This window comes from Gallinula chloropus (assembly GCF_964237585.1).
Source record: "Gallinula chloropus genome assembly, chromosome: 2".
In the NCBI taxonomy this organism is placed as follows: domain Eukaryota; kingdom Metazoa; phylum Chordata; class Aves; order Gruiformes; family Rallidae; genus Gallinula; species Gallinula chloropus.
Window position 1 is genome coordinate 34941272 of NC_140086.1, and position 27514 is coordinate 34968785.

The window sequence follows — 27514 nt, forward strand, 5'->3', positions numbered from 1 at the left end:
GATTACCAAATTATTCAAGGCACAAAATTGTTTGCTTTACAAAAAATACTGTAAAAATGTCATTTGCTGTTCTACATTGTGAGTACAACTCAAAAAAAAATCTTTACACCCTTCCATATTCTGCATGTAGAGTTGCATCAGGCATTATTCTATTATTCCTTTGCTAATAATTGGCATATGACCAGCACTTACATAAACAGTTTGTATCTCAGCTGAGTTGCTTTGTCTTTTAGGCACAAGTCCAGTTACAGAAATTTAATACAACAGCCTCCTTGGGGGTGTGAGAGAACTCTGTCAGAAGTAAGAATGGGGAGGAAGAAAAGAAACATGTAGCCCATAATATTAGATTGCACTCTGACATATAAAGGGAAACAAAACAGAGCGTATTCCAAATCAAGTGGCTTGGGAAGAGTCAGTTAAAATCACTGAGCAGATGCCTAGAAAACCAGGTGCCCAGTACAAGTCTGCTCTGAGAGTACTGGAGACATTCACTTGCCTTTGTATAGGCAGAGGTTTACAAATTTCTCTTTATCTCTGTTCAGACAGAACACACAGTTGCTACAAAAGAAAATTACATCACAATTGGGCCATGTGTCCTTCAGAGAGCTTGGTGAACAAGTGAAGAGGTGCATTCAGACACTGTCCTTCAATTTGCTAAAAGGTCATGAGCAATAGCTTAAATCTCAAGATTTTCTTCCCTCCCCCTTCCCAAATAACATAGGGAAAGACAAACAATTGCTGAAACGTTGTGTCTTCTAGTTAGAGACAGCTCTTATAAACCTTGGCAGGCTGAGAAAGAGATATCACACAGTGCATCCCTACAAGAAGTAGTATGACTAATTTACTGTACATACAGTGATATTTTAAAGGACAACGGTGGCAGCTACATTGTAAATTCACTTCGCTTATCTATCACATTTTCCAAGTACTCTAGTCAGTTTTATTTACAGTATATAAAAAACCCCCATTGATTTTTAGAGTTCAGTACACAGGTTTAGGACTCAAGAGAATGCCACAACGCGACGGTGACGTTTGCATCTGTCGGACGCAAGTGCACTTTGCAGTTCAGTCACGGGCCATCATCTCCACCTCTCCACCCCAGTCCGTCCCAACCAGGCTCAAATTCCATTTTTTGCCTCGTTGTTGTTCGTAGCCTGTTTCCGTTGAGCGATGAAAGGGTACATGCACTTGTCTGCCCCCAGAAACCGGTACATGCATACGACTGCTTCAAAGGGCAGAATACTGTGAAAAAGAGGTTGCAAAACTTTAAGACGATAGCATAAAATAAAAACCCCTCTGCTTACACTGTGTACTTGGTATCCTTAAAGGCAACATAGCTATTGGTTCCAACAGGCTTACTGGATATTGGTTTTTTCCACAGGGACACTTATTCAATTCAGAAAACTTAAATTCTAGAGTTCCAATCACACAGGCAAGTAAGAGAGGAGGAAGACACTACTTATTTACATGCTTCCAGCTTAGACCAGATTCCCTGCTACTGCTTCACAAGCAGTGTGATAGCTTGTTTTAAAGGGGGTGGAGGGTACTAAAAGCAAAGCATTTGCTCAAAGCCACATCAGCAGAGGTCATCAGACATTTAAGATATTCTCTAATGTGGGATTAGTGTTAGTTAATGCTGTTCTTTGATCACCAGATGCCTAACAACCTTGACTTGTATTCTAAACTCAATCATCCATCCTAAAAATGAAAGATCCAAAGTAAAGAGAGCAATTTCCCCTCCAGATAAAATTCCAGTAGCTGATGATGTGATTGATACCTAGCTACAGACTCTCCCCTCCTTCCCATATCAACAAAATATTACTTTTACTTCCAACACAGTACTCGGGGGCTCTAGTGGAGGCCTAAAATAGGCTTTCCCCAGGCCCTCAAAATAGCAGCAAGCACTCAATCAGTGGAAAGCAACGCAGAGAATCTAGCCATCAGGAGTAATGACCACTGAAGCACTGAGTAGTAGATGTCACTGGTACAGGTGTCCTTGCTACAAGTAGCACTGCTTGTGCAGTAGCCACTGCAGAGCCTTTGATCTCAGCGCTGCTGCCTGGGGCATGGATTATGCAGAAGCTTTGATCTCCCTGTTGGAAGCTAAAGTGTTGAACCCAAGACAACCCAAAGGGCCTTTGATGTCACTGTTGCTGCATAAGGCACTGCTTGTGCAGAGGGCACTGAAGCTTCTGGTTGAAGAAGCTAGTTCTTAAAGATGCTGACAGTGGGCTTGATTTGTTGGCAGAAGACACATAAATCCTCTCTTCCAGGAAAGAGGTGAGCATTGAAGTCTCCTCTAGCCTTTGCTGATCCTGTCTGCCATGAGAGACCTGAGGCAGGGAAGTACCACTGCATTGTAAGCGGAATAAAAAGCACCAAGGTTCTCTATTTCAACCATGCCTTGCTGAAGTAAAATAAGACAGTGTTACATTTTAAAGGTTCCTCCTACACTCTACAGATTCAAAACCAAAACAAAACACAGACAGCCGTGAAGCTGTTCTCTATAAACTAGAATACAAGTGATGTTGCTTCAGTGGAATCAAGCCAACTGCTGTATTACCCTGCATCACTGCAGTGTCATCCTGGTTACACTGAGTTCCCATCCAAAACCTGTAGTGTATTAGACAGGACAAAGGAGGTGATTCCTTTAAATAGCTTTTCCTCAAAATGTAAGACTCTAAAAATTGGTTCCGAATGTGCAGATTTCCAGTTTATCTGTTGCACATCCCAGAGAATCTGCAAGTTGGGCCTCCTACACTTTAGTTCTAGAGACAACTCCTGAAGGTTCCTTTGCTGGATGTTGCCTTATGCCCCATTCCTAAAGAAGACCCTAAACAACGGAAAGAGAAGCCTGTTGAAAAATCAGAATCTAAGGACAAGAGAAGCTAGAAGAAGGGTAAGCATCACACACAGGTTCTCAGCTTTATGTAGCTTCTCAAGCAAGCAACCTACACTCATGCAAGCCAAGAAAGAGGCTTATGAATTCTAACATAACAGCACTTATGGCCTGTGTAGGTGGAAGAGAGTTTATATCCAGAAAGTATGTATGCTTGTGTGTTTTACTAGCATTCTGTAGATTGTACTGCCAACAAACTGGTGTTTCAGCTCTTACCTCTTCATGAAGGTGACCATATACATGAGGCGAGGTGTGCAGATCATCGGCTGGTCCGTAAGGATGGCTCTCATAGCCTGCTTCACACAGTATTCTGGTTTCAAGGGTGGAAGGAAGGGCTCGATTTCTTTTCTGAAATATTTGGTTAAGACAGATTAATAAGATACACAAAGGACCACAGACCTCAGCGAAGAGTTCATTAACTCACTTTCTTAATTCAATTCAATTTCTTAATTCACTGCCTCAGCAGGGGCAAAGACTTCAAGGATTTTTATATTCACTGTTCAGTTACCAAGCTCAAAACTTGTGTTGCCTAACAAATGAGACAGAAGATACTGGATCCAGAAAGTCCCTTTTTCATGTCAGGATTACAGATCACACTAGCATATAGTAAAGCAGAGATAATACTTATTTCACTACTTTTACAGTAGCAGTTTAGCTACCTTCAGGTACTTTTATGACACCACAAACACAGGAGAGAAGAATTTTACTCACCTGATCCTGCACCCTCTGAACATTCCCGTATCTACAAGATAAGGGCAGACTAAAGTTGTTTTAATTCCATCCTTTTCAGCAGCCTTCAATTCATGGCTCAAAGACTCATGGAAACCTACAGCTCCAAATTTGCTGGCACAATAATCCTGTGTTGGCAATGAACATGGAAAAAAAGGCAACTTTAAAAAAAGAGAGATATGAATCATGTTCAAAACAGAGATGTGATTCTGCACAGATGCAACAAAAGACCCCACCAAATAGAGTATCACATCAAATGATTTATCACTACTTTTGAGGCAATTAGCACAGAATCATCAAAGCAGGAAATCTGAATGTAGGAGGATATTACCTTGGATTCAGGTCTTTCAATCAGGCAGGCTTTCATGGCAAGTTATTCCAATTACCAGTTTGCTCAATATTAAATGCTACAACAAAGGACTGAGATACCCAATACTACCTTGGGTCAGATTTGAAAAAGCTTGGAAAGTTGGCAGGGTGTAAGCATAAAAAACACCTTAAATGCTTTATTTTTAAGGTTAGCTTAAACAGAAGATATAATGGAGACTGGACTGTATTATTTAATTTTTAGAAGAGGATATGGCTTGAAAACCTAATAAAAACACTAAGTTCAGCAACACTAAAAGTAATCACATAGACAGCAGTAGCCTTTGATTTTTCTGTTGGATATATTCACAAACATAATTTCCACAGACCAGGAAATTCTTTTCAGTTTTCCCAAGACAGTAAATACACTAACACTTTAAGTTATAGCAGCTCCATTAATTTCTGTTATGAAACACTGCAGTTTAAGACCCTGGACTGAGCCTTACATACATGCAAAGAAGCCTGTGCTTATGGGATAATATGACCCTTATTCTGCAAAAATTCATTTTCACTGAATGTTTTTTGCTCACACTTGCATCTATGCTAATGACCCAAAAAGCAAGGTAACAGGCTCTGATCCTAAACTAGTAGTATGTACACCAAGCAAGTCTCTCCAAATGGTGTTCTCAAACAGCTGCTAGCAACTGGACAACCAGATGCTCATAACTGGGAGCTCAGTAAGGCAGGTGAGATGAATATTCTGGAGGGAAGGCTGGCAGCCGTTTCCTCACAGAAACAAGAAACAGAAAACATTACTTTTGAAAATCCTTGTCTTTGTTTCCAAGCTTAGTACTGAACATCTTGACAGATGTAGGTAGGTGGGGGCACCTTTCAGGTTTACAACTTTATCGGGCAATTCAAAGATGATTTAGCATTCTGAACTCCTCAGCTGTCCTAGTTTCACTCTAAGTGGCAAGTCCACCTGCAAAGCAGGTGGATACAGTGGCTGCCCAAGTCCTGTGGATCTCACTCACACGGAGCCAGGTCTTGATATGGCACTAAGCACCATAGTTTCCAAATGTATTTAACACTTGGATTTTTTGGTTTTTTTGCCAGCTGATAATACACAAATACTTATCCTAAACAAGAAGTGCCAAATATATTGTTAATCATAGTCCAACAAACCTCCACTCCAGCAGTACTGAACAATCCCAAGGAACTTGCAACTGTCACAATGTGTCCATGATTCATTTCAAGCATCTTGGGAAGGAATGCTTTAGTAGTCTATAAAGAAAAGAAACACAACAAAACAATAAAAAACTACATTACAGATATTCAAAACCTCTATCTCAATTTATTATCAAGAATTTAGAAGTACGATGACTGTACAGGTTTTGAGCTTCTGAGTTTGTCAGAAATGCAAACAGAAAATCTACAGCTTGTTTGTGAATTCAGACAGCACGGATTATATCTCCAGCAATCCTGAGGTTAAAGGATCAATTGAGCTCAGACATGTTTATTTTTCTGTAAGAGACTAGTTATCAGAAGGAGATAATTTGACCCTAAAATGGAAGTCACATTTTTTTAAGACAGAAAAAGGAATGACAAGTGTTTAATTATGCCATCCAGCATATCTGTGTTAAGACCTGTGTTCTGATTATCAGTTCTAGTTATTGACAGTGTTTGGGAAGTTAGATATGGTTAGTTTTATCCAATTAACTTATCATCTTTAGTATCTTACATTAAAAGAAATACCGGTGGCAGAGTTTTGCTTATGTTTTCACATATAAAATACAATAACATCTACTATTCTAAATCACTTTCCATCTTTTTTTAGTACCCATAAGCATCTCTAATTAAAAAGACAATTCCTTATTTTAAGAGTTTCAAAATAAAACAAAATAAACCAGAACCAAGATTTAAGACAAAAATTTTATTTCAACTTCCAATTCTTCTGCTTTGATTCTAACAAAGTTTTTTTCTGTTTAAAAACCCAAGTCAGAGTTAATACCTTTAAAAAAAAAAAATCAAGCTCTAAGTAATTAAGGGCATTAGCTAGATCACCTCTGCTAGAATACCTACCTTTGTCATATCTGTTTTCTGAAGCTGACTCAACATGTCCCTTATTTACATAAGTATTAAGCAGAGCACCACATATGCTAAAAAGAATCAGGGAAGTAGCAAAATAGTATGTGTAGACTTACTTCAGCTTCTACGTAATCAGTGTACTACATGGGATCACATTTAAATTGCCAAAGAACTTCAGATGATGTTTTTTAATCACAAACACGGCTAGTTAATATATAAATCTATTCATGACAGAACTATTATTCCATTCTAACTCACTCAGTACGGTGAATGCTTAATCTTCCCAGAAACCTGGTCTTCCCATGTAATTTGGACATAAACTCAGAGCATGCAAATGCCCCTTAATATCTGCTACTTGCTTGATTGTTGGTTTGAGTCATGTCAGCCACATTCTTAAAAAGACATGCAAGCTACAGCTGAATCCATCTAATTCCATTCTTATGCTGTCTGCATTTTCCAATCACAGACGTCAGGACAGTTTTGCTCTAATGATTTTCACATGTTCTTGTACAACATTTTTGCCTGCAGGTGTTAAATGACTAATCCAGACCTCCTAACACCACACAAAAGAGTGTTTTCACTGGACAGCTGGCAGATGATAGAAGATTAACAGACCTCCTGACTCCTTGCTTTTTCTACTGTTGATTCATACAGCTCCTAGATTCTGTCATAACTGCATAACAAAGCTAATTATAAAAAATAATCTGAGCAAGCTGCCTTGCATTAGTTTCTTTCCTCATGGCAGAGCCTTGGACAAGAATCTAGTTCTCTGTTAAACTAATCTGTGCCAGGCACACAAAGATTCAGCCTCTCTTTCCACGTTGCATGGCAACAAAGCCCAGTCATCACAGGGCAGCGCCGCCTGAAGAGGTAAGAGACTTTGCTTGGACGGCACTTAAGTTTTACAGTGCGTTATTTATCTGCAGCCTGCCTTACACACCCCAACACCAGCGGTATGTATACCAGTCCTGATCCTCCATGCCATCCCTTAGGAGACCTATGCTCCCAATTCAGTCCTGCTAACAATTTACTCCTCTCCGGAGCATCAGTCAGCTCCAGCAGCAGTTTCCACAGCAGTGCCTCAGTTATCTGTCCACATCACACTGGAATGACTGATTGCCACCTCGCGTTGCCAGAAAGCTTGATAATGCAGAATGAAGCTCTGGCTGAAAGCCATGGCAATTACAGAAATGAAGGGGCACTTGCCTTGGAGTTTGTCTTGGGGAGAGAAAGAAGGGAAAGAAGTAGTAATAGATTACTTTCTCCCCCCACACACACACACTTTCAAGGCATGAAACAATGCTTTATTTCAAGAGATAAACAGGCAAGTGCAGCAAGCTTGGGACAGGTTTTTATATTGGCTTTATTACAGTACTGTTCTGTTTTGAGTATGGCAAACTATAACTAGGTGTTCCTAAATGTCTACATTTATCTAGGGCTGAAGAGGAGAATTTTCACAAGCATACATATACATAGACATGGGGAATAACCAGAAAAAAACACAAGGCAGTAAAATTCAGAAAGACCAGTCTTAACCATGCTACACAGCTTCAAAGCTTGCGGCTAAAGTAACCCTTTCTCAGTCAAAATGAAATTGGCACATGATGAATAAACCCCGTTAGGAACACTTTTGGGTGACTTCTTCAGAAATCCAAGCCCAGACTGAACAACTCCCAGCAGCAGAACTACAGTCACTTCACTTAAGTCATCTCTTAAAAGGCCATTTACAGCCACATCGGAAAAAATACAGCTTCTCTGAAGGCAACTGACAACTCCTGGAAATCTCTGAGACCTCAGTGTTCTGAAACATCTTCATAGCAGACCTCTGTACTCTGTTATGGGACATTATCCCCCAAATCCATTTAAAACCTGAAGCAGTCTATAAAGATAACACAGCCACCATAAGTACAGCACTCAGCAGTCAACCATCAACATCTTGGCTAACGGGATGACAGAGGAAGTCATCTCAGTTGCTGCCATCCTCCAGCCATCTGCTACAGCTGGAGTCAGAACTTGAAAACAAGCACTGTCAGAGGCAGACACACCCTACGGGGGGGATGCATTTCCAGTCTCCGAGTAAAAGCTTGCCCACTGCTCCTCCCAGCCTCCTCTTGCTGGGAAAAACAATCCCAAAGTGAAGTTATTTTCTTTCATGGTATAAGCAATCCCCAAATAAATCAGTGTTTTACTGAGCTTCTGGCACAGCCCACTTCCTTGATCAAAGCAGCTTTCCCCATACTCCGGTCCCCAGTTTTTCTGCTTGTTACACAAACCAGATCAACCTAGTTTCTTGTTTCTAGTTTCTCTCAGCTTCAGCTACATCTGCCTACCAGACCTGAAGTCTTATGTGCGCTTGCTGTACTGCTGAGAAACTAGTTAAGAGTTTGACCCATTCAGGGGCAAGATGCCTCCTGGGTGGCCTTCCCATCTGGAGTTTGTCTGAACAGGTAGCACAGCCCACATTAGTCTTCTGAGGTGACGCATGGACATGCTAATCCTCCATAAAAAAAAAGTATTAGAAGATACCAAGCTAGACACATGGTATTGTCCATGACATTAGAGGTCATGAACCAGGCCCCCAAAATAATTCAAATCAACTCAAGTGATTTAATCAAACTATCTGCCTTCTGGTTTGATCCTTTAGGTTTCAGTTTTACACCTCTCAGCTGCAGAGGAAGACATCTAACCAAAATATTTAAGTTCTTAAAGTCAGAGCTGGGTCTTTTATTAATGGCAAACATAAGACACTTGTCAACACTGAGGGGAAAACACTAAGTAGAATATAGTGGAAGTTATGCAATGTTCAATAAAGAAATTCCAGTTAAGCATTCTCTTCTTTTAGAAAGCATTCTCTTCTTTTAGAAAAAAATTAAAAAAAAATTAAAAGCCCCAAAAGCATGGTGCAAATATGCATTTTATAACCTGCGATGTAGTCTATATACAGCAACTAAGAAAGATTGAGCATATAAAGCTGTTCTGAACAGAAAGTAGAGCTAGTTTTTCAAGCTAGTTTATTCTTTAATGTTTTTGAGACTAGAGATAAATTCCTGATCTCTAAAGCATTTTCCTAGATGCTTCTGAACATACCAGTAAGAGCAAACTATTCCCAGTAGCTGTAACCAAACATCTATTTCATGTGCACACAGCTTTAATGACTTATTTCTCACAAGTGTGAAACTGAACAAGCATTACATGTCACTTCATAGCTTTCGTAATCTGTTCTCAACATTTCGGTTTACGGCAAATTAACTTCTAACAGTCTAGCACTTCTTCCCTCCCCTTCCCCAAATTCTTTAGTTCCATTCTTAATGAAACAAAACTCAAAAGATTGTGCAACACAAAGAACAGCACAGCTGCAATGTCAAGACAAATTAGTCTAAATACAGCAAATGAGAATATGAAGAAATACTGTGTTTGGGAAAGTGATTTTTTTAATTAAATTTTGGATTAATTATTCTTAAAGTAGAAAGCAAGCATCCACAGAAAACAATGTTAGCTGTATGCAGCCCAAAACAACAGATACTCAAAGCAGAAAGGACACCAAAATGGAAAAGTACATGCTATCTCATATTTAGACAGTTGTCTTTATATCAAAGAAACAAACAAAGCAGGTACTAACTTGTAAGGTACTTTAAGTTCCTGTTTTTCAGTACAGTAATTTTTTTCATCCTTTTCTGCCTTCTGTCAATGTTCAACAGCCCTTTTAAACTATTTTGATGGCGTAAACAAGCTGCTTTAAGGCAGAAATTCCTTTATGCCAAAGAAACAGTTCATTTTTCATGTGGCCCCTTCAGATAAGGGGGATACAGCATGGTTATTTTTCTGTGGCTGGTCACACCAGGTGAGGTTTTACATCACTGTAGTTATTCCCAACAGCAGTGAACTGGTACAACAGGTAAGATATTTCCTCCCAAGGCACAGCTATTCCTGGCTGCCAAGACAGATGCATAATAGTGCAAATGAGTGCAACATTTGGGTAAATGCATTGTTTCATCTTCATGTTAAGCACTACTTGGCCATGCCCAAGAAGCAAAATTGGTGTGATCAGTCAATGATTCATCCAGACAGCTCTGGGAATTAAGGTACCAGAGATCGTAAAAGACTGATGCCATTAGTGTTAGCTAATCCTTTAACTATTATCACAAAGCAACAGAGCTGGTAACAAGAAAATGTTGTTCCAAGTTTTTGTCTAAAACACTTTATATATCCTCTCTCCCCCTCCTTAGCACAGACATGTCACCTTCTTTACTTCCCATTCTTCTTCATGGACCACAGTAGGACACACTGAAGGATCTCCTACTCCTGTGCAGAACAGCATGTGACCACTCTCTCCTCCATCAATCAAAATACAGATATTTCCACTTGCCCCAGTTTCTGTTCCCATTCCAGTGAAAGAAGGAATGCATGAAGGTCTGACAAAATAGCACCTCTAAGTCTTCTGCAGACAGGCTATGGCCACCTTGCCTTAAAGTAGGTTTGTCCAAACTGGGTTGCGTAGCATGAATGCACTACTGTATGTTAAAATGGAAAGAGGGAAACCCCCCACAGCAAGCTCATAACTAAACAGACTGAAGTTATTTTCAGCTACAGCCATATAACTCAGCTTATTTCAGAAGATAACTTTCAATGCATTTTATAAACACAGGGTAAAGCTTCATTTACAGGAATACAGTGACAGCCACTACCAAATAGTTTTAGAAGAGGGCTTGAAAGTATATCCTAGAACTGTGTAACTCTCAAAGAAGACTTCATTCCAGTTAGAGGCTCTAATATCCAAAATGCCTTCTCATGCACCAAAGCATGCAGTTACAAGCCTGGATTTAACCACTTATTTTCCTTCTCGCTTTTTTTTATTTGGCTCCAATGAGAACAGAGTAATTACTTGTCATTGGCACTATCATCTCAATTATCTTTCCCCATATTATCTCCACATCCTTAAATTCCTTTACACAAGCATATCTGAAATATTAGGTTAAAGTGAGACTGGTGACTATGCTAAGACTACATGAAAATACCAGCTACCGAGTTGAACACCAGAGAGAGTGCACACCAAAGGACGTGGGTCTGCCAGTAGCAGGCAGAATACAGAAGGTAGACAGAAGTCTACAACTACTGTTGACCTTGCTAACATAAGGGACCAAAGTTGTGATTTAAAGGAGCTCAGATGTCTCTGCTGAATGTTTTCAAGAAGTGCTGGGCCCCTTCAGGATAATTAGCCACTGTCTAAGTAAATATTTGAATAGCTGTGGAAATTAGTGCTATTTTTGATCTTCAGTTTCTATTCTCAAGAAACGATAATGAAAAATGCAGCAGAATTATCCAGGCTTCCTAAAGTAATGAATTAAAAAAGAAAGTCACAGATTTGTCTGGATTGCTGATGGGTCTACCCAGCTCCTTTTGAAGCAAAAAGAATCAGGAGATACACATGACATCCTCAAGCCAAGCATCTGTAGACAGCTGTATTAAAAGCATGAAAGGAAATATTTGAGGATTGCCCTCAAGTGTGCCTTGAACAGGCCCGGAGTTCAAAACAAAAAAGCTAGACCTTCCAATATTTCATTTCAAAAAGAGTCCCTTAGTTACTTAGCTCCTGGCAGGCAACACAACCTTCAGTTTCTCACTAAAGCTTTATTTGTCCTTCACATAAAAACCCACTGTTTGGGGGCCATGGGGATTCCGTTAATATTGAACTGCAGCAGCAGTTAATGCTTAACATACATGCACGGTAATAACGTTACAGTTGCCTTGCAACCAGAAGCTCATGAAAGAACAAGATAGACTTCAACAGGAGTCTATAATGATGACGAGTAACAAGGTAGCAAAGCCACACACACATCCCAATACTTTGGATAGCCTACATTTGCAGACAGAGTGAAACCACGGATAAGATCTATCCAGGTTAAGAGGTGAAGGCAACAAAAAGTAAATAGCCTGAAGAATGAAGTCACAGTGAAAAGCAACATAGGTTAATTTAAAACTGTATTTGATTTACAGAAAAATAAGCATCCTTTCCCCCCCATAACTCTGAATAAAATACTGCTTTGAAGTACACAAAATCTTAGCTTAATAAAAACATGACCTATTACTTGAATCACTTGGTTTAATTAATTATTAAATCATGTTAATAACTAATATTCCTGTTTTCTCCACCCTCATGACCAACACATACACATAAAATCCCCTGCTTTTCAACAGACATATTTAATCCGCTAAGAAGCACCGAAGTTGTACAAAAAGTTAAATGTTATTAACTGAAGTTTGTAAGTGGCTTTACTACTAGTAAAAAACATCTGTCATGCCATCTGCTATAGAACAAGTATTCTACAGTCCATATTTATATCACTAACTTGTTTAGCATTTATAGTATTTAGGGTCCAGTTACAAAATTTCTTCAATTTTCAAAGCCAATAGTTACCTGTTTCCTGTGAATGGAGTCAACTCATGCTGAGCATATCAGAAGAAAGCTGAAACTGAATTAAGCAGTTTCCTTAATCAGAACTTAGTGCCACAAAGCTGTTTGCAATGGGTAGACAGTAAAGATAAGATAAGTAATGCTATTCAAAAAAAAAAAAAAAAAAACCAAACCAACCAAAAAACACGCAGGAAACTAATACCACTAGTTATCTCTCAAACATTAATCATTGATTTCCACTCTTTACTACTAGAACTAAGTATGCCATGCCTAGGGCGACTGAATGTTGCCTGGCTAAATTGCCTTTTGTATAGTTTGTTAACAAGGTTTAGTTGAAAAAGGGTTGTGTCTACAGAGAGTAGGATATGCAAAGTGCTTGGGGAAGGACATTTCAACATAAGCTTTTGTTACTGCTGCCTTATGTCACTACGTTGTCTACCTCTGCCCTTTCTTTTAAGGGCTTCCTTTCCCGTGATCTTACCCCAAATTGGCTAGCTCAGACTGAAGTAGAAAACAGCTTTGTTCTCCCTTTCCTCTGGCGTGTGGGTTAAGTACTCAAGAACACTACTTAAATAAGACAATTCCTGCTTCAGAAACTCTTCTTGAGAGTGTAAAAGGCATCATTACCTAAAGTTTGCAGCGGTCTGCTGCTAATCAAACTCCCAGGTCTGTTGCGTAAAGATTTCTGCATCCCCCACCACTGCACCACTCTAGATTTTGAGTGCACCTTTACCAAGGGCAGGAGTACCTGCTTTGTTGATGCAGAACTGCTTCACCTGTATGTTTAAATCACTAATGGTATATTTATAGCTCTTCTCCCTAGGTTTTGCAAATCTTTGATTTCATATGGCTATGAAAAAGTGCATTCTTACAGGTTGCCCAGAGAGGCTGTGGAAATCTCCATCCTTGGACATATTCAAAAGCCATTTGGACACAGTCCTGAGCCACTGGCTCTAGGTAGCCCTGCTTGAGCAGGCAGGGTTGACCTGATGAAATCCCTTCCCAGCTCAGCCATTCTTTGATTCTTCACTTAAGAATACTGAGTCCCTGCTCAACAGCCCATTCTTCCTCTCACAGAAGAAAAAGTTCATTAGCCAGCAGAGACTCTTTGTCTCTATGCTAGTGCAAGTTTATCAACAAAGAATCTTAACTGGAAAGGATGCCAGTTCCTCTGCCATCTCTCTCCTACAAGACCTCTTGCCTCTAATAAATTATCTTGCTCTGTCTGAAAGTGTCTGTTCTGCTTCCATTTTTCCTTTGGTCTCAAATCCTTTCAGCTGGAGATAGGGTCCAATGAAGAACTGCAGAGCACCTAGATTAATTTCTTGTAGAGTTAACATATTTCAGTTGAGTCCATCCAGAATATACTCATACCACACTGTTTTCAAAAACTCATGGTGTCCCCCTGGCTATTAGATGTCTTCTAGTAACTACACTCCCTTGACGGCTCAAGGGTATCCTGAGCCCTCGGAGCTAATTCTGTCTGCTTTGAATTTCAATGGCTTTTAAATCTTAGCTGGAACAATTGTATTGGATTCTTGGTAGCCAGCAATAAGCAGGAAGACAGCAGTGTGAAGTGTACAACATAAGTTGACAATGATGCTTGTTGTGGATTTCAAATGCCAAACCAATCTAAAAGTTGAGAAGGATGAGAAGTAGGTGAGATGGCATGGTAAGACAGTTGTTGGAGGCCCAGCTATATGCTTAGACTGCCTTGCTCTGCAAAACAAGCAAGATACAAATCTAGGCCAAAGAGGAACTTGGGAACAAATGTATACCTGCAGACTTCTTCAGTCAGCACAACATTAAGGTGTAACCAAGCATGAGAACTGAAGCTTGCGAAGGACTCATGCTCAAAAGACACCAATATTCATTGATATTCCAAAGACATTGATATCCATTCTGCACAGATATTGATCTCACCATACTCTCAGACTATCATAGCTATGAAACCAAATTACCACTCAAATTAAAGCAAGTATTACATGGTTGGCAGCAGCCAACCTTGCAGCCACATACAGTTTAAAGTAATTGAATCCTTCTGTTCACATTTACTATATAAACATTTGAGGTTTCCATCTACTCAAGACTAACACAGAGTTTCAACATGGCTATGGCAGCCTTGTTATACTCCTGTAAATTCAGAAACTTAAGCTACAATCCCAGTAGGTAGCACCACTAAGCTTGTATTCTTCTGCAGGCAGAACTGTCAGTAAAGATGACCTAACTTGCATTTATTCAATGTCAAATCTGAAATTACTTTAGTGTTTGCTGGTCAAGTGATATAAGAAGTTAACACTTGGCTCCTCCTTTCCACAAAAGCTGGTTTAAGCTCTGTTGAAGTCAGGCAACTAGAAATTCTACTTTGTTTATATACTGACAAATGGCCATGTCAAAGGACTTGTAGTGTTTCAGAGCTATGTTGACATTAGTGTAACAAACACATTAGTCCCTCACCTTCATTAGCACAAGTTTGAAGCAAATGTCCAACCATTTGGAGAGCAGTTATTTATTGCCAGCTATTTGATAATCTTGACAAAAATGAAAACATGCCCCTATGAGTCAGTGAAAAATCCGCATAACAAATTAATTTTACAACTATTAGATAAGAGCTCAGAATATTCTGTTCGGTGAACAAGAACATAATCCAACTTTTAAATACTCATTTTTTCTCCTGTTTGCCATAAGCTTAGTCATCCTCTGGAATATTTAGTAAAACTTGGTATTTTAGTCTGCATGTTTCCAAAAAATTACTAGAGAACAGTACTGTCAGAACTACTTACGGAAAATATGAAGTCAGCATTCATGTTTTACAATTTATGTAACAGACTTTCCAAGAAGTGGCTAAACTAAAAAAGACTGTCTCACATTTTATAGATACCTTAAGGCTAGTACCTCCATAGAATTGCAATTGCTATAGTACTTGCATGCAGATGAAAGCTGAGTCACTTTCCTCATCCTCTCCAACTCAGTCACCAAGTAATTTTTTTGACTCAATTACTGCATAAAAAGGAAAGTGATTATGCTGTAACTGAGCATCTTACAAGAGGAAGATTAGAAGGAAAGTTCCCCTTTTCATTTAAGTCTTCCTTAGTGGAAACGGAAAAATATAGAAGATATTATAGTTGGATGGAAATTAAACTTCAAAGTTTGTGGAGGAAACAGTAAGGTCTATCTTACTATGAATGAATTCACTGAATGAGAAGTAACATTTTTTAAATGCATGGATATTAAAGATTTTTAAAAAACACTGTTTCACACTTCTCCCCATGCTCACCAAAAAGGCTCTGCAAAAAAATAAATAGTCTCAGCAGGTAAACTTTCCCTGCAGAAAACAAAAAGGCTAAAATGACAAATAAAATCTCCAGCCAACACAGTGACCAGAACAGTAGCTAATAACAAAGATTCTACTCACACAGGCATTTTAACCAAACACCAAGCTACTCACTTTCTTAGGGGTGAGTTTTCAAAGACAGAGCGCTACTTCCTTCCTTTGCCTGCCTGTGGAAAATATGCTTGTTTCCCACAAGCTGAAATATGGCTCTGGCCTGTTTTTTCCACATTCAAGCAGCATTAGTACATCTGATTTCCAGAGAAGTCAGACAGCACAGTAGGCACAGAGATCATTGTTCTCGATGTTACACAACAGCAATCATAGCATTGGTGCAAGGCAAATAAGCTAGAGCAGTTAACACATTATTTGATGTGCTCAGGAAACAAACTTACCTTTTATCTAAGGATTTTTAATAGTGTGCAATTAAAACACTGCAATCTCTTCTGAAGTTGAATTGTTACATTCAGTGGCAGACTTGCTGTAGCTCGGAAAAATTTATGACTATTTAACCACTTAGTGCTTGTAAATCCTATTCCAGAAAGTCTCTCCAAGGAGATTTCGTTAGACAGCTGCAGAGGTCCTGTTCACAGCTACGTGGTTTTATCTTATTCCTCTTCACCCTTTGCCCAACACCACCACCCCCCACATACACACATGCTGGCTAATACAAGTGTGAAGTGTTGATGAGTTGATCCTAGTCTCTAAAGAGAAAAACTAAATCAAATTGGCCAAGAAAATTAATGTCTTTCCTCTGGACAAGCTAGTGAGCTGAATGGGCTCACCCAAGGATTAGATGAATACCAAAACTAGGCAAGGAAAAATGCAGATTCAAAGGTTAGTCCCACATGATGCCTTGCCACCACTAAGCTGCCTTGTATTTTCACCCCTAGTGAACAGAAACTTAGGACAAGTTACTTTTAAGCATACACTCAAGTGCTTTTCCAAACCAGCGCTGAAAGCTCAAGAAGCTGTCACACAAGTTCAAACAGATGGCAGAAGTGACCAGCACCAGGGCACATTTAGGTGCAGAATTCAACAGCCAAACAAACTTGAATTTCAAAAGGCTCACACCAAGTCAGCCACCTCGGCTCCACAGCTGTTCCAGCATTCCTTGGCCTACCATGCCCTCCCATCCCAGTTGTGATAACTCACTTGTGTCAAGTGTTAATTTGACTGGTATATAAATCATGATACTAATATAATTATTTACAAGAACAAAGTGTTCATTCAGAAGTGTAAGCACAGATGTAAATCTCTCCCCCCGTTTGTGACATATATTCTTTCAAACTAAACACTCAGAAACTGAGATTCTACCGATCCCAAAGTCTATCCCTACTCACCTACAGCGTAACCACATTTTGAAAGGCTCTTTAACGGACTAAGCCGCCTATGACCACAGATGAAAGCACACGGCATCACACGTAAGTCAGCTTCAGTTTGCCTTTGCAGAAAGACCTCTACCACAAAAGACAGACAGGTATCAGTAACTCAGTTTTACCATCAGTGTGAATAGCCAGAAAGCCACAAAGGTCAAGGGAGCAAGGTTTATCAAGAGAGTGATGCTCTGGCTTTTACATACAGAAGACTGTGGAAAGTTTTAGTACTAGAACTACATAACAAAAACCTTCCCCTCTCAAACAAAAAATTCCCCACAACCAGAAGTGAAATGAAAGCATTAGAAGCAATGGGAAAGAATACTACACTTCACAGCTGATAAAGATAAAAGTAGAAAGGATTTTAAAAGTGCAGTGCTAAAATGACAGGGATGGTGTTAGAGAACACAACATCCATCTTTCCTCAGCCTGTCTAGTCAGAGTAATTGATGACACTGAGAGCTACAGGAAAGGATTTCTCACCCACACAGCTCAGCTAAGACAGGTTTTAGGCAGTGATGCAAACACTGGGTTAGCAGGACACTTAGGCACAGCATAATTAGAATTGCTTTTCTCCGGTCGAGCAGATGAACACACCTGTCTAAGAAGCCTGCTATAGTCATTTGGCTATTACAGAAAGTTAATGACATAATGAGACTTCATTAACTTAGCTCCTTCTCATAAAATAAAAGTAGATCTTACTCGTAGGTAGCAAAATCTGGAATGTTAAAGCAATGGAGTTTCCTAACCTCTACAGAACGAGGTGTACACGTAATCATTTAGACCAAGTACTTCAGTGAAACAGCAAGGAGCCACTCAACGCTTCTAACAAGGTTACACACCGTGCTGGCAAAGACTATTGCTCCATTCAAGGTTTTGGTGTCTCCTCAAATGCTTCACAAGTATCAGACCAAAGTCAGCATAGCAAAAACCTACCTCACCCCACAAGGAGGAACTTAATCATCACACTGATTGCTCATCCAGGACCATGTCTTCAGAGTAGATTAGCAATCCTGAAAGCATTCATTCAGTTTGCTGGCACCCCTCTGACTCTCAGAATAAGTCACAGGAGGCTGAAGAGTGAGATTAGCCCATTATTGTGCCTTACTTCTGCAAGCTATACTGCAACTCCTGCTTTGCTTTAAATGGCTGCAGAATTGCAAGCCACTAATTAATTCATACTTCAGATGTGTTTCAAGTAGGTTGGGAAATCTTTGCATGGTCTCCTCAGGACAACTTTCCCTTTCTTTAATGGAACTTTCACGTTGTTTTTTGTGAAATATATTGCTATTTTCCACCCAAACTCTTCAAGCTTTGTGTAGGTTAGCGCATGGAAGTAACTGGCTGCTCACACCTTATGCTGTCATCTTGGATGTTGATCTACAGGCCAACCCTATGAATAATCCATGGGTCACAATCTGAAATTCTCTATTTTCAGTTGCTTGAGAGACTAAGATCCACACATCTTTCAAATGGTACAGCAAATTAATTCCCAAAGCATGCCTGAGAGAAGCTACTGCAAAAGCTTGGGTGCAACTGAAGCTCTTTGAGGAAAACATTCTGAATGGTCATTTCAGATTTGTTCATTGACTGAGATGAAAATTGTCATTAAATAGAAGGAAAGGAAATGCATGAATGCAGCTGCTGCTTGAAGAAAAGAGGTCAGCATTCTCCACCATGCAAGGAACATGCTCTAGCACAGAAACTATATACAGGAAGGTTGGCGTGGTTTCCCACTGCCCTGATGGAATGTTGCTAATTAAACAAGCACTATAAGCTGTTTTCTTCAGACTCCTTGACATGAAGCTACTCATGTATCAAGATACAGAGAATCATAACTGAATGGCCAGAAGAGATGCAAGGACTAGAGTTGAATGACTTGTGGAACAACTGCAGTTCAGTTGGCAGCACTCTGGAATCCCAAATATAGGTGCTTGAATTCATACAATTCCTACACAAGGCAACTAAAGGGGTGTTTTGCTTAACACTAAGACACACCTACCACACCATCCTGAAGTGCTTAATTATGTCTACTAACTCTTCAGGTAAGTTGTCTGAAGAGTCAGTTTTATCCTTACCTACATCTGCTCTGAAACCAACATAAGACTGCTTCTACAGCCAATACTTAGACATGTAGGTAACTAACTAAATGGTTTGGGTTGGTACCTCCAAAAGGGATGAAAAAAATGAAGATTTTTCAATTTTTTTTTTTTTAAATGATCACTACAACTGAAACACGATTGCAAGGCTAGATTACAGATACACACAGATTGCAAGGTTCAGTTTACAAAATTGAAGATTACACGCTGGTGACAGCTGGTGACATAAGGCTAGACAAGCTCCTGATAGACCATAAAATAAATCTGTGAGGAGAGCTCTGAGCCAGTAGTCTCGTGCCCACTCAAGCTCCAGAACTACATATACACATCCATTTGTTTTCTGAAACTTGTGGTACATACATGCCTTCATAAAATGGGAAAGTGCAGTTCTTCCAGAGCATGCATGCATCTGGAAGACAGTATTTTCTCAGTTTATAGATTCCCTCTATCTTTGAGAAATGAACCCAAGAACCTATGAACTGCAGAACCATACCAAAGCACTTACAAGTTTTAGTGCAACACGACTATTTCCATAGCTAAGAGTGTGATTGCTTTTTCTTCTTTATATTCACTACCCAGCATGCTACCACAGTATATGAAACATGTCCTGTGCAGGGTAATTTACTGGTGGCATGTAGTTGGAATCATTTTGTAAGGGAAGAGTTAGTTTTGACGACACTTTTTGGATCACATTCATATGTTTTGCTTGAACTTAATCCAACTCATTTTTCAAAGGAAAAAAGTCAAGAACTTTTAGATTAAACTTTGTAAGAAAACTTAGGCATCTTGGGATACATTATCATGAACTGAAAATAAAAATAATAAAAGCAATTAAAGCAGCTAATTCCAGTCATCCAAAATGCTTAACATTGCTAGCTGTTACGTCAGTAGAGTATCATGTCTATATTTAATCATAGATACTAGAACCCTAGAGATGAAAACAAAAATCAAGTTACTATGCCAGCAGTTCACAAGACTCAGCATGGTATAGTTTCAAAAAGCATAATTTAAGATGTCTTTTCTTCTGTAGAAGATTCAGTGTGCACACTACGTGCAATACTTCCATATTTAAACTAAATAAACTATAAGCATAAGAGATTTATTTAACACAAGGGAGCTTGAAGAGACTAGAATAACAATAAGTATTGATATATTACAGATAACTATAAAGCACTGTTGTTTTCCAAAGCTTTAGCAACCCTGTCAGTTTAATTAGACTAACTACAGCAGCTGCATAAATATATATTTGATTTTGTAACTGCAAATTAGCTTGCTTTCAAAGGTAAATTTAAGGTTTAGGGTATTTATGAATGCCCTAATTTCTTGAGTAGTATTTCCCTCTTTATTCACTATTTCTTCCAGTATCAATGCCAGACTACCAAAAAAGTTGTCCAATTTCTAAAAAAAAAACCAACCAAAAACCTGCATAACTTTAAAAAAAAAAAAAATCAAGTAGTTTGTAAGTGAATAAACATAACTACCCCAGTTAAGGCAGCAATACACAAGTCTTCAAACTCCAGGCCTTAGTTTCTAGTATGTGGATTTATTTTTTTTTTTTTTATAAATACGACAGTGCTGGAGCTGAATGCTTTTGCTTCCCCCTTTTGGTAAGTTGAAGAGAACTCCTCCAGGAGAAGAGTTTTAAGCTGAAAGTTCCAGAGGATCCACATGGCAGGGAAACGCAGATCACTCTTCTCTCAGAGATGAATACTGAAGATCTGCTATACATAAGGACCTTCACACTATAATTTCACAGTTCCCTGTTCATTACCCTGCCCTAGCCCCACCCCCCCCATGGGTCCCATTCAACAACCAAATCCAAGATTTCTTAAGTACCACACTACTGTATAATACAAAGACCTATTTACCCAGAATCAGCATTGTTCTTCCAGAAAAAAAAAAAAGTTAGAGTAGGTCCAAGAATCTTGAATTGTCATGAAATATGTTTTTTGTTTTATTAAGTACAGTTCCACCATCTAAACCACAGTATTTTGATGCTTCGCTTGAGCTTTATTGTAAAACCATAAGAAAGGATAACTGCTATTCCTATATCTGCTTAAAAATCATTAAGCAACAGCTTTATCTGATATTGTGGATTTAGCATTCATCAAGTCTGAATCATGACATATCACAGGAAGAAAATTCCCTGGCCAGAAATTCAGTTCCAGTGACTGGCAAGTGCAGCAGACTTACTATTCTTGCAACAGACTGGCAGGAAAGGTAACGTTACACTCCCACTACAGTTTTACGCACCTGCAAATTTTAGCAAGCCAGAGCTGGCTTGTTTCCTACTGGGAATGGATTTTGTCCCTATGTTTTCAATATCAGAAGCATTCAAGTTATCACAGCATGAAATAACAGGTTTTTAATACCACAGCGGACTTTATGCTGTGGAAATTGCTACATGATGCAGTGGTGACATGTTTATATAGAACACTCATAGGAAGGATTATACAAATCATGAAAGTCAGCAAAATGGAAAGCATCTGTTTAGGCTGTGGCACGCTGCTGAGGCGCTCTTGACTGCCAGTGTGTGATACAGCACACAGCCCAGTTGGAGTCACAACAGCAAACCAGCAACAGGCTTTCACATCACTGCCTACTGCAGAAGTTGCACAGCCCTCGGTGGGCAGCTGCTGACATAAAGCAAGCACAGATCACCTGCATTCTGCAGGGACAGCAGGCAATCCATCTTGTTTTGGATGCTTTATGAGGACAGTACTAGATCCCCATTTTAGGTTTTTTTTTAATATAGAAGCACTGCAAAGCTTGATTAATGGTCAAGGCATAAGGGGGAATTCCCCATCACACACTAAAAAAAAAAAAATCTAAAGCCCTAGGAAGTATAGACACTTAACTACTAAAGCAATATTACATGGAAGATCCATGTCTTTATAAAATCCATTTACAGCTTTTTGGACGAAACACCCTCCAAGAATAGTTAAAAGTATGCATAATGCTCCAGAGTATTAGATTTGCTTTTGGACCACCAGTTAAGCTGACATGGAAAAGACCAGCTGTATAAGACTTCACACATCTAGACACATTGTTCTGTTTAAGTCAGCATTGACTTGCATCAAAAAAGTTGGCTTCAAATCAGCTGATTCAGATGATATCTTATGAATTAAGTACTAATACTTTTCATAGAAGTCCACCCACTGTTGGTCAAGCCAACCTTTTCTGTGATCATGAAGGGGAAGACAAGCAAAAAGAGCTTTGCCAAGAGAAAAAAAAAAAAAGTAAAGCAGGACACAGGATCTGCAGGAAGTATACATATGAACAGATCCTCAATAAAATACAGAGGGTGTTGACTGCTCCTTAGAAGCTTAAGCCAAGATCTCGTGTTCCACAGTTCAGATCTAACTACACCTTCTTGGAGCATGGGGTTTTTTTTTAATTTTAAGGTCATCTCACACTGTAACATTTAGAGATGGATGAAACTGCTATGGAAACCCAGTCATAGCAAAACTAGACTCTAAGTTTAGTTTTCTATTACTGTAAGAGACTCCGAACACAGAGGGTGCTTTAAAAAGGTCTCTAAAACAATGTTATAAATAAGCATATGACTTAGGCCTGAAGGAAGAACAGCTGGAGAATTTAGGTTCCTCCCATATTTTAATTCATGGTGATGTCATAATTTAGACTTCTTGGAAACTTTGTCAATTCAGCATTCAAACCACATCAATAACAATCATTAAATCTAGTGCACATCTCTGCTTGAGCATCAGTTTAACTTGTATGAAGAGTAACACGCAGAGCTCTTATATGTAAGAAGTCACATGAGCTTTCTCAGAGCTTTTCAAATTGCCTTAAAATACACTGACAGTGTGTTTACAAACTCTTTTAAACTCTCTCTCATGTGCACTGAGGTTTAAGGACTTTCTGCAAGCTTTACTATAGATTGGAAAAGGACTGCTCTGCCATTAAGGGTTTCACAGTGCAAATTTGAAGGGGCTCCTTCAGGGTTATGAAACAGCATTTCAGTTCCATGTTAAAAAGGTAGGTTTGGGAAGGCCTTCTAAGTTTTAAAGATGAGGCATTTTTACAACATTTTATTATGAAAAGGTAAGACCAGCCAAGGAAGGCTTAAGTTGAAGTATATTTCAGATTGCTTAATCCGTTGATTGTTATGCAAGTGTATTTCATAACCTTATTTGAAGGACCAAAGAACAGTTTTAATACTAACAATGGGTTCAGTCTGACAGCTAACGCCAACCCAACTGTGCATCATGCCCTCCTTTGGCACTCAAATTTATGTAACTCCACACTAAGACGGGTTTAAAAATAAGCTACACAGGAAAACAAGGTTTAGGTAGATTAAAAAAAAAGAGTAAGATCACATAGCTTGTTCTCCTTGATTAGCATCTGTAGTTATGGAGACAATATCAGCCCAGAAACCATATTAAAGATTTTCTTACTTGCACTGGCAGCCCCCAGAGAAAGCTATGAGGACAAATATGCAGGATTCCTGAAAACGTGTTCTTGGCTTGATTTCTTGAGAAATCTTTTTCGCCTTTCCTCCCAGCCTTCAAAAGGAACAATTTGCCTCCAAGGCAATTCAAACAACGTTTCCAGCAGGGGTTTTAGGTATTTTATTCCAGATATGTGCAAGCTTGCTATTGTAGCCATCATTAAAACAGCATCTTAAAGTTGCTAACATGAGGGCAGAAGACTATGGGAGGAAGTCTGAGAAGTCATTCATTAACAGTAACAACCTTTAAGCAGATTCAGAGGTTATGCTTGCAATGGATTTCATGTCCAGGGCTACAGAAAAGCGTACAAGACTTAGAACTCTGGACAATATCATTGATCTGAAATTATTTCTTAATACCCACCATTCCTGTTAAACAGAACAGCAAGTTAAAAATAAGAAACCAAAAGTGGTGAGCTTGCAAGTTAGAGGGAGCAAGAGCAGTCAAAACTCACTGACAAAAAGGGCAGCAAAAAGGAACTTATAGTTACCCAGAAGTGTGCGTGACAGTTGACCATCATGGTTCTCTCAATAAGCTCATCCGGACACTCCAGAAGATGGTGCCCGGAGACCACGCCAGCATTGTTAACCAGGACAGACACCTCGCCAACCTCCTTGCGGACCCTCTCTGCTGTTGAGTAGACGTTTTCTCTTTTGCCCACATCACAGGTGTATGTGTAAACCTGCAAGTCGCAATGTGGCAGCACGTCTTTTTCTCCATCTCCAGCTACTAAGGAATACAGACAAGAGAACAGAAGGGGTGGGGGGGAAGGAGGGGAGAGTGTAGAAATAAAGTTCTTACTTGGATTTTGACACTCAAACAAGTAGTCGAGTAGAAACAGCAAACACTCTTCCATTACAGCAAAACTATTTACTTTAGTGTCACGGGAGTACACAAGCACTCGTCTATTTTTGGGGTTGGACCCGACGATCTCTCGAGGTCGCTTCCAACCCCTACAATTCTATGATTTACGGTGGCTGCCAAAGCGTTTAAAAAAAAAAAAAAAAAAAGAGACCTGCGGGTTTTAAAGGCGCTGCGGAGCTCACGGCTGCACGAAGCTGGGCTCCGCTCCCCACCGCCGAGCCGGAGGCAACGACGGGCGTTTGATGCCCCCGCGCCCGGCGGGCAGGTGAGAGCGGCTCCGGGCTGGAGCCCGCCGGGCACGCCGCCTCAGCTAACTCTTGCCGGGGCAGGGCCTGCGGCTGGCGGGGCAGGTGAGAGGCAAAGGGCAGCACCCGGCCCGGGCAGCGGGGACGGTCCGGGGAGCCGGCCCCAGCAGGCCACCGCTTACCTCTGGGGACGGCGGCCGCCGCCTCGGCCATCTCCCGGTAGATGTGGCGCACCATGCCCGCCGTCTCCTCGTTGCTCTGCGTGTTGATGTCCCACAGCACCAGCAGCGCCCGGCGCCGGGCAAACTCCAGGGCGAAGAGGCGGCCCAGGCCGCTGCCCGCCCCGGTGATCAGGCACACCTGCCCCGCCACGCTCTTCTCCTTGGGCCGCACCAGCCACTTGGCCGCGGCCAGCACGAAAGCCCACAGCACTCTGAAAGTCACCACGAAGAGCTCCAGCAGGATGTTCATGCTGCCGGACCCCGACCGCGCAGGGGGACCCGCGCGTCCCGGCACGGCTGTCCGCGGAGCCGGAGGGGGACGGACGCCGGCAGCGCAGAGACTCCCCGCGGCGGAGGCGGCTCCTCCTCGCCGCCCGGCTTCCCCACCTGGGGCCGCCCCTACCCGGGACCTCCGGCTGCGGGCGAGAAGGGAGATTCCGCTCCCGCCGCACCCCACGGGGTTGGGGCCCCCCTCCCTGCGCCGCTCGCACTCAGAGCCGGGCGCCGCCGCAGCCCCGCGCCCTGCCTCAGTCACACGCGCCTAGGAAGGAGCCCGAAGCCGGCGCTGCCTGCCTGCCCGCCCGCAGCCACGTCCCCGTACACCCTTGGCCCCGCTACTGGCAGTGAACATCTTGCTCGCTCGACCCCCTATATAGGACGGGCAAGGCGGCCGGGCCCCTCCCCCGGGCTTCACAGCCCTCCCTTGGGCCGGCCCGGCCCGCCCCTCATTCCCGGGACCCCCTCCCCACAGTCACGGCGGCCACTCCTCACTCCGCACGCCAGGGCCGCCCCGCCTCTCGGCCGCCAGGAGGAGGGTCCCGCGGCTGTGTCAGGCCTCGTCCGAGGGGAGCAGGAACGGGCCCGGCCGGTGCCCCGCGCCTCTCAGGGGCGGGTTCCCCGGCAGCTGCAAGCAGCTCCCCGGGGCCCGGCCCAGAGCCGCCTCCCGGCGGGAAACGGGCGGTGAGGACTACGCGTCCCAGGGTGCGCAGCGCCTCCCGCCGGAGCGCCATCTTGAGGCAGCGGCGCTGGTCGAGGGTGGCGGGGCTGGGGACCGAGAGCGGCTCGCTGCGGGCCGCTATCCGCGGGCTGCGCTGGCCCTAGGGGAGCGGCGCGTCCTGCGCGCCCGCCATGGCCCTCACGGTGCTGGAGCGTAGGGTAAAAAAAGTACGGACAGGCGGTAAAGGTCATAGACGCATGGAAGCGGCGGGCTGCCGGGGTCGCCGCCGGGTTCCCCCAGGCCTGCCCGCGCTTTGCTTTCAGCTCGGCCGGCTGGTCGGCGTGCCGCGGGTGCCTCTGCCGACCTGCGAGGAACTAAAGCCCCGACAGTGATTTTGTTGTTGCTTGTTTAGTTTTTTGGGGTGTTCTTTTCCCCGTCTGCTCGGTAATACAGAGGCTCCGTACGCCTGACCAAGCGCCGGTGGAAACGGGAGGGACTCGGCGGTGTCTGCATGCAGGCAGCGCTTTCTTTCCGTGAGGTAACGAGGGTCGCTTCCCAGAGATGAGCACCCTGGGGCCACCCAGCGCTGGGAACTGCCGGCTCCAGAGGACGAGGAGCCGAGCGCACCCTTGCCGCGTTCCGCATACGGGTGGGCAGGACCCGTCCCGTCACCTCCGTCCCTTCGCCCGAGAGCGGGGCACTGCGTGCACCTCCTTTCCCCGCACGGCCGCCGGCCTTCGCTGCCCTTGGAGAAGCTTCGTGTCTGGATTGGCCGCCTCTCGGATTTAGCAGAAATTCAAGTTCAAAAGTTTGGGGACAAAGCGCAGTCTTCTGCTCCAGATACTGTTAGGTGGCTTATTGCACGTTTGTGTGCTGATAGTTTTTAGTTATTCCCTTTATTATAGTTTTTATTAAAGAGATCAAGCGACAGAAGCTTCTGTATTAACATCAAGTAACGCTATTTTCACACAGCTGGGACTTAAATCCAAAGCACTCTGAGTAACATTCAGAGCCACCCAGCATCTCTGGGTCCTGTCAGCAGGCAACACATAAAACCGGCAAGGGCAGACCTCAGCATTTATTTTGCCCGACTGCCCGCTCTTTTTACACACCGGATTACTCTTTGCTGCTCTGAGTTCCACTGACTCCCCTTCTTCCCGTGCATACGCAATGAAGCGCCAGCACCAAGTGCCTCCGTGGGTGACTTTAAGCACAGGGGATCAGGCCCGCAGTCAGCAGCCCTCCGAATCAAAAGCCGCTGCGCTGCCTCGGGCACTCACCGGGCAGCACAGCTTCCCCAGCCGCCGTTACCGTTTTTGTACGGTGAGCTGAGAAGAAACCCAACCTAATAAAACCACGGCTTGACGAAAGCCGCGCCTGCGGTTCCCGTTTCCCCACGGGTCCCGGTGAACCGTCCCGCCCGGGATGACCGAGGGCTGGGCGCAGGTGAGCAGCGGCTGCCTAAAGCCGCACGGGGAGATCCAGAGGCGGAAGCGCACCGCGGGAGCGCGGGGATGAGCAGGAGCCGCACGGGT

General features: G+C 42.2%; 1 protein-coding gene across 2 annotated transcripts; it reads right to left on the reverse strand.

The window, feature by feature from the left end:
* Positions 1–842: 842 nt before the first annotated feature.
* On the reverse strand, positions 843–25292 carry RDH10 (retinol dehydrogenase 10; the record flags this gene model as incomplete). Of its 2 annotated transcripts, none has more annotated exons than XM_084279966.1 (6): positions 843–1242; positions 3116–3247; positions 3611–3756; positions 5120–5218; positions 24203–24438; positions 25004–25292. In XM_084279966.1, 6 exons carry the CDS (start codon positions 25290–25292, stop codon positions 1119–1121), a joined length of 1026 nt encoding a protein of 341 aa, XP_084136092.1. In that variant the 3' UTR covers positions 843–1118. The 2 variants fall into 2 exon arrangements, with proteins under 2 accessions (XP_084136092.1, XP_084136091.1); XM_084279965.1 differs by having other exon boundaries at positions 24203–24441.
* Positions 25293–27514: the final 2222 nt, after the last annotated feature.